Genomic DNA, 10049 nt, shown 5'->3' with positions numbered 1-10049 from the left:
TGGGCAAATTAGACCTAACAAGCAACGTGATCGATATGAATTCAGTGTGAACGTGAATAGGAGAGAGAAGAGTGGTTTCATATGCATCCCACTGAATTACAGATAAGTGATTAGAATTATGGGGGTATGCGAAAAGATAAATGATGATATAGTTTTGCCAGGAAAAAATGGCTTGATGGGTGGAATCTGAATATCCTCTAGAAGCTTGATATGATTTTTATTCATTGGAAACAAATACAAGACACTTAAATTATAATATTTCTCATTATCTCGCGTCACACTGTGATTGGTAGAATTTATGAGGATAGATGCATAAATACAGCAACTGCAGACACACTCATGAGGAATGAAGATTATCATCGAAATCTAATTTTTCCATGTCATGCCAAATGTCGTTTGATTACATAATTCATGAATAAACCCTTAATTTTATTTCCACATAAAAATCATTTATTTTCATACCCAAATTATGCTAGTGCGTGCTTTGAAGATGATTCCATCAAAAACCTCTGCACACATCATCGCCCACAGATTGCACCCTTCAATAGGCAAGTCACTGTACTGAAACGGAGAGAAGACGGTGTAAGACTTCCATCTGGTGTTGAGGAAGGCAAGTGGACACCAAAATGCTTTTTCCTCCATCTTTTCCACATGACAAAAACATTATTCCGATTTCGTTCATGGTTGCAATCTGCACATCCGATGGCCTGCCCCACCCAAAATCAATCTCGTACAATGGAAATCTTGGAGAGCTGACTGCATTAGTTCCATATACCCATCCCTCTTCTGTAAGTAGACTCACAAAATCTCTGTCAGGAGACTCTGCCCAATCGATCAGATAATTAATCTGCTCTTCTGAAGTGCAGGAATCGATGGCTTGCTGAATTACACCCGCAGCAAACGAGATGTCGGAATTGATCAGCGTGTTTACCGTTGTCTGAGCCAAACCAATAGACAAACAGTTTCCAAAATAAGATGGAGGCAGAGGCGGCTTAACACGACCCCTGCAATCACACAGAACTGCGAAATAAACATCTTCTTCCCCCGCCAACTCCCGAGCTCTCATTACACTTCTCCAAAATTGGGCGGCCACTGCAACAAATGAACTCGAAGCCCCGCTTCGCTGTTTCAAGTCTTTTATTACATCTTCTGTGAAGCAAAATGTTGAGTGCGTCACTTTTGTTTTCCTCTTGAGCTCCGTCCATTTCTCCAGAGCCTCGCTGGCCTTTTCACTGTTGCCGCCGCCACAATTGTTGTCAGGCACAAACTTGAAAATCTTGGCCCCTGAAATTCCATTGATTATGATATCATGGGCTTTGTAAGAAACACTGGGTGGAGGATTCTGTTGATCTCGTTTGAAAATATCTCTGGCGTGCTGAGGAGGCTTAGAAATGGGGATGCAGCCTCTGCTACACTCTGCCCACGATGTCATGAAATGCCAAAAGGAATTTCCATCTGCCATCACGTGATGATAGGTCGTTCCCACGCATATCCCGCCTCCTTCAAAAGCTGTTACCTAAAACACCCAACTTTCTTCAGTAGACAATAAATTGATAAAGGGCTTCACAAGGGATATATATATAAACCCAGAATAAACAAAAAGGTTAATTAATGAATGATATACCTGTATTGACAGAAGTGGTCTACTGTAATTTTCTTCTGCCAAGAGATTGACTTGGTGGACGAGCTTTGGGAAAAAGGGTTTTCGCCGAAACCCATCATTCTCCAAGTCTTTGATGGGTATATCGATTGTGGCTTCCCTAAATTCAACACCTTCATCGTTGCAATCAACTTGTGTTCTGCCATGAGATTCTCCCTTCTTCAACCGACCAGCCAGTGGATAGAAGTGCACTAGAACTGAGGAGAGGCTTTCCTTCATGCGCTCTATCAATGAAGAGTATTCGCTGAGAGGATGTTGTGTGTCACTGTAGAAGAAAAGCCGTTGGACGTTGTTGATGGGCAACCAACCAAGGTCAAAATTTGAGAGGAACATTCTCTTTCCAGGGGTTGGGATTGCCGGTCTTATCACAGAAGTTCTTCTCACATTGACAATTACGGCTTCTGCTTCTATTTCTGCCATGACTGTAAGTTTCAATCCAAACTCTCCTCAGCGTATGCACGAGCCATCTAAAAAGGGCACCTCCACACACCTCCCACGGTGTGGAATCGTTAAAAAGGTTATTTGTTTTTAGTTTTATTTTATTATTTGGGGACGAAATTCAAACATTGCTGCGGGCACGCGAGTAGACTTTAATGCTGGTCTGTGACGAGGTTAAAAACTTTATATTAATAAATAATATAGAGTAGCATTTCCAATTGCTTAGGTGATCTTACGAAAACATTACGTGTGAGGTGCTGAACGTAATCGGAAATATTTAATCCAACTATTCGAAACATTTGGCGCCTTACTAACGACTGAATAAGGGATCATGCAGAGTATGGATAAGTTTCAAAGTAGGATGTCGGCAAATAAGGGATCATGCACAAGAAAAATGCCAGGCCTCTTATCTTTGTCTTTGTTGAATTGGTATTCGTTTTTAAGTCTAATTTGAGAGTTCAATGACGAAATTTACACGTAGCCCTAACATAAGACTTTGTCAGAAGCTGTGACATGGAAGCTTGGGAAAGGAAAGGAAAGGGGGTTTTTATAGTCCACGACACTATGCCATAGTTTTTGAGTTTACGTATGGTGACAGTGATATGGGACTACCATATGGGACTACCTCGTACTCTTTTTCCAAAGGCGCTTGGCGCTACAAACGAGGTGTACATACCCTACCCCTCCAGTGGGATTTGAACTTGTGACCTCTCTTTCAAGAATACAAGTTCTCCACCACTAGGCCAACTCAGGCTGTGAGCAAATACAATCTTATGTTAAATTTATGAAAATATTAATTAAATATTAAAATAATATTATTGTAACTCAATTTTTATTAGTTCCTGCCATAGGCAGAAATACTAATGGAATGTTTTAATTTCATTAAAAAAAATTAAAAACTTCTGTTCACAATTTTTTAAGCTTTGACATTTTTCAAAAGTTAAAAATTTAAATGTATTTATCAAAATCAAGAAATATTCTTTATGTCAAATCTTATTGATCATTTTAGAAAATTGCAATGAGAAAAATTATTTTTTAAATTAAAAAACTAAAAAAAGTCAAGTGTACCAACATTGTTGCCCCCAACAACCCATTGCCTCGCTCTCTCTCGAAGTCATTATTACACTCACTATGTGACAATTAAAATATATTTAATGCTCCATACCATTTTTGTGGATAACTCTTACTATTATAGTTCTTAAATATATTTTAATTAAAATATGAATGTCGAAGGTCATTTTTTGGTTGGAAGTGTAAAGAATAAATTTAGTTTTCAACAAAATTAATTTATTATTTTACATATTTTAACATTGATATTAATAAAATAATAATAAATATATCAATAGTTAATTATAATTTGTTTTGGCACAAACTTATATAATTAAATTAATTTTTTTTAAAATTTAAATCATTGCGCTATAATATTTAATTTATTATTTATAAATTTAAAAATATATAAATTATGAGGAATTTGAATAATAAGGTCTTTTTTTTTAAATACTTATATATTTTGATTTTATTTAATAAAACATATATTATATGGAATTTAGATATCATTTCTATTTAATTTTGAAAAACATATATCAAGCTTTCAAGCTTCTAGTAAGTATAATTATTATTGAAATGGCATTGTTATTATTAAATTTTCAATATTCTAGCACTATTAAAGTAATAATTTGAAGACTTAGTTTTTTACATACAAGACAACTCAAAATTGAATAATGATCTATAATTTAGTCATGAGTAAATCATTCATACCAATACTATTACATTATTTTTATAAGCCAAAATTATTATTATGTTATTACAATCATTATTTTATTTTTTTGATTTGTTGATCTTAGATTTATATGATTTAAGTCAAAAGACATATTTGTTATTTAAATATTTCTTAAAATGACATAAAATTTTCTATTTTCCATCTACAATAAATTATCAAAGTTTTAATTTATTTAGTTTAATGTCAAAATTTACAAACTATAAATTTTACCATTAAATGTACAACTTCACTAACTTCATTAACACCTGCCCCACAATCCACCACATTAATAAAGGCAAGAACTTTGGCGCTTGCACCCCTTGTCTATAACAAGGGAACTAATGTTTGTGGATGTCCCATTGCATTAATTTTGGCATCCAAATAAAACTCAAAGTCAAAGGTTTGCCATGCAATTATTTTAAAATTATTATTTTTTACACAAAATTGATTGGTTAAGGGCATTTTGTTGGGGTTTAGGGGTTTAAAAAATAGAATAAATAAATAAAAAACAATAATCACCATGGACACCACCAACAAAAGAGAAGGAATTTTGAAGGCTAGGAACCAAATTACTTTTTCTTCCTCTTCCTAGAAGATTATGGAACCAGGTGACTCCCAACTCATGTAATCCCTAAGGTTCTGGTGGTCGAACAACTCCTTGACAATTCCATGCCCGCCTACCTGCTTTGTTGATCTCCACTAGTACTACTTACAAACGCCTAGAGGCAATCAGCAATCAACACTCAAAAAATGATAATAATAACATCAAATAGTATGCTTTCTCACTAGAAGATCATTATCCTGCTTTGTTTTCTCTTTATTATCTTCTTCTTCTCCTCACCTATTTTACTATCAAAAGAATAGTCGGGTGGACCACACCCAAATATATTCCTTTCACCCCATGCTTATCCAGACTTGAAAGAAAATATGTGTAGAAATAGTGTGTACCCCTTGAAACCACCAAAAATCTCTGCAAAAAAACCATTTATTATGCCCTAATAAAACAGCAACCCTTATCGCATTTGAGCAACACAATGTGTCATTTTCGGCATCTCCTTGGTAGATTTTTTTTTTTTGAAGAGTTGGAGGCTTTTGGAAGTTTTATGGTCAGCTTTTGCCCTTTATGATCATAGCTCTAAACTGACGGCTTAACAATGGTCTTCTCCCTTTGCCTCAGGTGCATGTCCTCCAAGTAGAAAGAGCAATTGAGGGAGGGCGAGCTCGGATGACCTATGATTCAAAGGCTTGAGGAAGTGACTTTGATGCAATACAGAAGGGTGGTGCTATTGGGGAAAGATCACAAAGAGCAATGGAAACACTAGAGAATTTCCCTTTCCTTCACTCTACTTCCATTGAAATGGTAGTGTAAACTAAAACTACCCATGAAGCACACAGCAATACATATAAAATTAAGTTGAAACCCCTCAATAGAAGTCAGAATAGGAAGACCAAAAAAAACCCAGAAAGAAACATGGATTAGAATAGGACAAGTCTCCTATGGTGATATTGAAGCGTGGCAATTAGTTCTTGAAATCACTATAAACGTGGCAATTAGTACTAAAATCACAATAAACGTGGCAATGAGTTCTTTGAAACAACTCCTAACATTAGAGAGATGTGTTTTCCAAGGTTAGAGAGATTTCGATTGTGGGAGGAAGTGGGAAATTTAGGCTGGCTTGAGGGTACACCCTCGCCCAAACTCACTCCTTCAATAGAAAATTTGGCAATGCAACCATTCATTATAATGTCAACATACTTCTTTAATGATAATGCTCCAACATGGTTTGCCCTAATTTGTCTTCTTCTTGTTGTTTCGATTTTGCATAACTATTTTGAGATGGAAGTGGTTGTGCATTTTGTTTTGGGGTGATTAATGCAGCAATTGCAATGTGAGATTACATCTTCAGATTCAACTGGTTGAGAAAAGTTGTATTACAGGTGCAGACTTATTTTCTTAATCAGTACTTGAGATTCATCACCTCTTCTTCTTCCCGTCATTTGCTTATCTAGGCTTTAAAGAAAATCTATGCAAAAATAGTATGTGTGGCCAAAATAAGGCCAAAATATGATAAGCCAAAGCTAATGGAGGTGAGGGACACACCTCAAGGAAGTGTGATTTTTCATTATTTACACTCCTCATCCACTAAGGATATTTCTGGTTTATTAAGTGTAGTTTCAACTATGAGTATAAATAAAATGAATTTAATGGAAGAACAATTGCCTCGAGCCTATAGAAATTACATAACTACTAGAAAACAATATGAGGAGGAAATGAAAAAGATTTATGTTATGGAAAAAAAGATCATAGGACCTAAAATAGAAATAAGAACATTGAAGAGTGCTACAAGACCTATAACAGAGGTCAATGACCAAGAAAGCCAAACAAGGAAAGAGAGATCAAATTTCACTACAATGGTTGATCAGCCTTCAAGTATAGACATTGATGAAAAGGATATTGAGGGAGAGATAGAGAAAAGGACACTGAAAGGTGTTTTTTTTCCATAGAATCAATGGCTTGAAGAAAGTATCACAGAATGTTCATAGTATTTATATTTCATTGCAAGGTACAAAACATCAATGTGTTGAAGTGTTGTCATCATTATTTCCTCTTTTCAAAAAGTGGGGTCTGTATAACTAATTCTTTGATAAATTGGTTCCAATGCTGACATAAAAGAAAGAATTGCCAAAGGAAATTATTATTCCCACTAGGAAAATGATTGGCAAGGTTAAAGAGTTTGATGGTTTCTTTTCTAGAAGAATGCAACTAATGCAAAATAAGATGAAAATAATTACAGATGACAAACCTAGTCTTATTCCCCAAATTTTTGATAATGATGGAGGTTTAAAGGAATGGAAAGAGTGGGCCATATCTTTTGAAAATATATTGAATCATAAAAATGTTGTGGCCTATTATAATTATGAAGCTAATTTGTCAAGTGTGTATGAAATGGCTGAAGGCTATAACTAATGCAAGGTGGAATAAGTGCCTAAGTGAATTGAATCAAATTAGAGATTTCACCTAGTCAGATATTGACATTGTTATTACCATTTGGGAGGTTATAGCAGAAATTAAGGCACTACCAAATGGAGATAGTGATTAAATAGAGTTGGAGTAGTGATTGAAGATAGTATGCCTTATTTTATGTAATAAGTGGGCCAGTCACATTTCATGTACTTTTATGTGACCAAGTTTCATACCTTGCTTTTATTGGTTCAGTGCCTTGTAGATTCTAAGGGTTTGTCATTTATTCCCCTTGGTGGGTGGTGACTTAGTCAAGGTTTTATAACCAATGTTCTAAAATTTTCATCTCATTAACATCTTAATGGTTGACAAGAGAAAAAACACAAGAGCCTACATAAAGGCACACTCTAATGTCTCCATACAAACTTATTTTCCCAAGGGTAATAGAAAGGTATGGCGTAAAAGAAGGGGTGAGTCTAGTCATGCTTGGTAGCCAAAAATAATATAGAAACAAACTTGTAGCCTCAAACTATAGAAGAGAAGGGCTTCTCCTCTAAGAATACAGGTATCCTAGGTAATGTTTTCAACACTTCTTTTCAAGGAGAAAAATATGTAAAGATAAATTAGTCTCATCTATGGGGTATGTCTGAGAAGAACCTCCTTATAGCAATATTGTGAGAATGCTCGAAATAACAGAATACAAAGTGATAGCAGAACTCAGAATAAATCTACTGATCGCAGGCCACTTCGAGGGGGTAACCTCCTTTGAGCAAGCTCAATACAATAAATTCGTCCGTGCCCATCAAGGGCCTCAACCTATTCTTATATACTGGGTACGATCTAGAAAAGTAATACTACCTATGCATGTGGGATAATAAAATAAACTCACGGGACGACTTACAAAGCATATGCGTCCAACAACTCTACTCTAACAAAATAAACAGAAGGAACACACAGGTTCCTAACATCCCCTCTCCCTTAGAAAAAAGCTTTGTCCTCAAAGCTTAAGGTGTGGAAATTGTTGTTGAATCTGAAGAAGGGGTTCCCAGGTAGCATCCTCTGGTTGCATGCCATGCCACTGAATCAAGACCTCAGAGATGGAGCGAGAGCGAAGCTGGCGAGTGCGCTGGTCAATGATTGCCACCGGCTCCAGGATAATGGATCCTTCCGTATCCATTTCAGGGAGAGTAGTTTGTGCTCTGACAGTGGTACCCAGAACTTTCTTTAGACAAGAAACATGAAAAACTGGATGAATGCGGGAAGAAGGAGGAAGTTCCAGTTTATAAGCAACTGAACCAATCTTCTGCAGAACCTGATAAGGCCCATAAAATTTTGGGGCCAGCTTATGACGCCCTTTCAGCTTTAGGGAGGATTGTTTGTATGGTTGTAGACGAAGAAAAACCATATCCCCAACTTGAAATGAGCGCTCAGAACGGTGTTGATCTGCTTGCTGTTTCATCCGATTACGGGCCATGTGAAGATTATCCTGTAAGGTACGAAGAATCTGATCCCTGCTGCGGAGAACTATGTCAACTGCCTGGACTGGTGAGCTGTTGGGAGTGTAGGGAAGGAGCACTGGAGGTGCCTGACCATAGACTGCTTCATATGGAGTCATTTTAGAGGCAGTGTGGTAAGAGGTATTGTACCACCATTCAGCTAAAGGGAGCCACTTGGCCCACTGATGTTGCTGTTCGGAAGTGAAGCAACGAAGATAAGTTTCCAAGCATTTATTGACAATTTCCGTTTGACCATCAGTTTGTGGGTGATAGCCCGAACTCATCTTCAGTTTGGTGCCAGTTTTCTGAAACAGTTCAGTCCAAAAATGACTGGTAAAAGTTGCATCACGATCAGAGACAATGGAAGAAGGGAGTCCATGAAGACGAAATATCTGGTCCATGAAGATTTGTGCAACAGAGGAGGCAGTATAGGGGTGGCTGAGGGCACAAAAATGACTATATTTCGAGAGACGATCAACCACAACCAAGATCACTGTCTTGCCACCGGATTTAGGAAGCCCTTCAATGAAATCCATAGAAATATCAGTCCAAATCCGTGTAGGGATGGGCAATGGTTCGAGCAAGCCAGGAAGGAGGGTCGTTTCACCCTTGTGGCGTTGGCAAGTATCACATTCAGCCACCATCTGTTGAATCGTCTGTTTCATTCCCTTCCAAAAGAAGTTTCTCCTTGCTCGCTCATAAGTTTTGAGGAAGCCTGAGTGCCCTGCTGAAGGAGAAGCATGGAGTTCATAAAAAATAGCCTGATGTAGAGCTGGGTTCTGAGGAAGCACTAGCCGACCCTTGTATCAAAGAGAAGCACCATCCCAAGAGTAATGTGGTATAGCAGAAGGATTATTGGCTAGCTGGTGAATGATTTGAGATAAAGAAGAGTCACTGTCATAGCCCTGCTGAACAGACGCTAACCAATTGGGAATGGGCTTAGAAATAGCGGAAAGGGAAGCTTGATTATCAAATGTGCGAGAAAGAGCATCTGCCACAATATTCTCCTTACCCTTCTTGTAGGTGATCTCATAATCATACCCCATGAGTTTGTTGACCCATTTTTGTTGTGTAGGAGAGGATACCCGTTGTTCCAGGAAGTATTTCAGACTTTGGTGATCGGTTCTGATGCAAAAATGACTCCCTAAGAGGTATGGCCGCCACTTCTGTACAGCATGCAAAATAGCCATCATTTCTTTTTCATAAGTAGAGAGGGCTAGATTCTTACCAGAGAGGGCTTTGCTAGTGAACGCAATAGGATGGTCATCTTGCAGGAGAACAGCACCCAATCCATTGCCGCAAGCATCACTCTCAATAGTGAAGGGTTTGGAAAAATCTGGCATCGCGAGAACAGGTGTACTGCACATAGCCTGTTTTAGTTGTTCAAATGCAGTCTCAGCAACAGGGGTCCAGGAGAAGGCATCCTTTTTTAACAGAGCTGTCAATGGTGCTGCAATTTTCCCGTAATCTTTGACAAACTTGCGGTAGTAGCCAGTCAACCCCAAAAAACCCCGAAGGCTCTTGAGAGTTTTAGGATGCGGCCAAGTTTTCATGGCATCTATTTTTGTAGGATCCACCCGCACTCCATGGTGTGCAACAATATGCCCGAGATACTCCACTTCCTCCTGGCCAAACACACATTTAGATAGTTTTGCACAGAGTTGATGATCAGAGAGAAGTTGCAAGACAAGCTCCAGATGATGGAGATGCTCAGCCCAAGTTTTGCTATATATG

The 10049-nt window shown here is 37.7% G+C and overlaps 1 protein-coding gene across 1 annotated transcript; it reads right to left on the bottom strand.

Annotated features, from left to right (window-relative positions):
- Positions 1 to 353: 353 nt before the first annotated feature.
- On the bottom strand, positions 354 to 2167 carry LOC149545963 (hydroxycinnamoyltransferase-like). Its single transcript, XM_089794519.1, has 2 exons — positions 1625 to 2167; positions 354 to 1516 (listed from the first exon to the last, which is right to left on the bottom strand). Exons 1-2 carry the CDS (start codon positions 2078 to 2080, stop codon positions 554 to 556), a joined length of 1419 nt encoding a protein of 472 aa, XP_089650645.1. The 5' UTR covers positions 2081 to 2167; the 3' UTR covers positions 354 to 553.
- Between the last annotated feature and the right edge of the window lie 7882 nt (positions 2168 to 10049).

Source organism: Cupressus sempervirens, chromosome 7 (genome assembly GCF_028749045.1).
Source record: "Cupressus sempervirens isolate cs-2001-9-10 chromosome 7, ASM2874904v1, whole genome shotgun sequence".
Taxonomy (NCBI): domain Eukaryota; kingdom Viridiplantae; phylum Streptophyta; class Pinopsida; order Cupressales; family Cupressaceae; genus Cupressus; species Cupressus sempervirens.
Note: the sequence above shows the minus strand (reverse complement) of the source record. Positions and strands in the feature narration are given on the sequence as shown.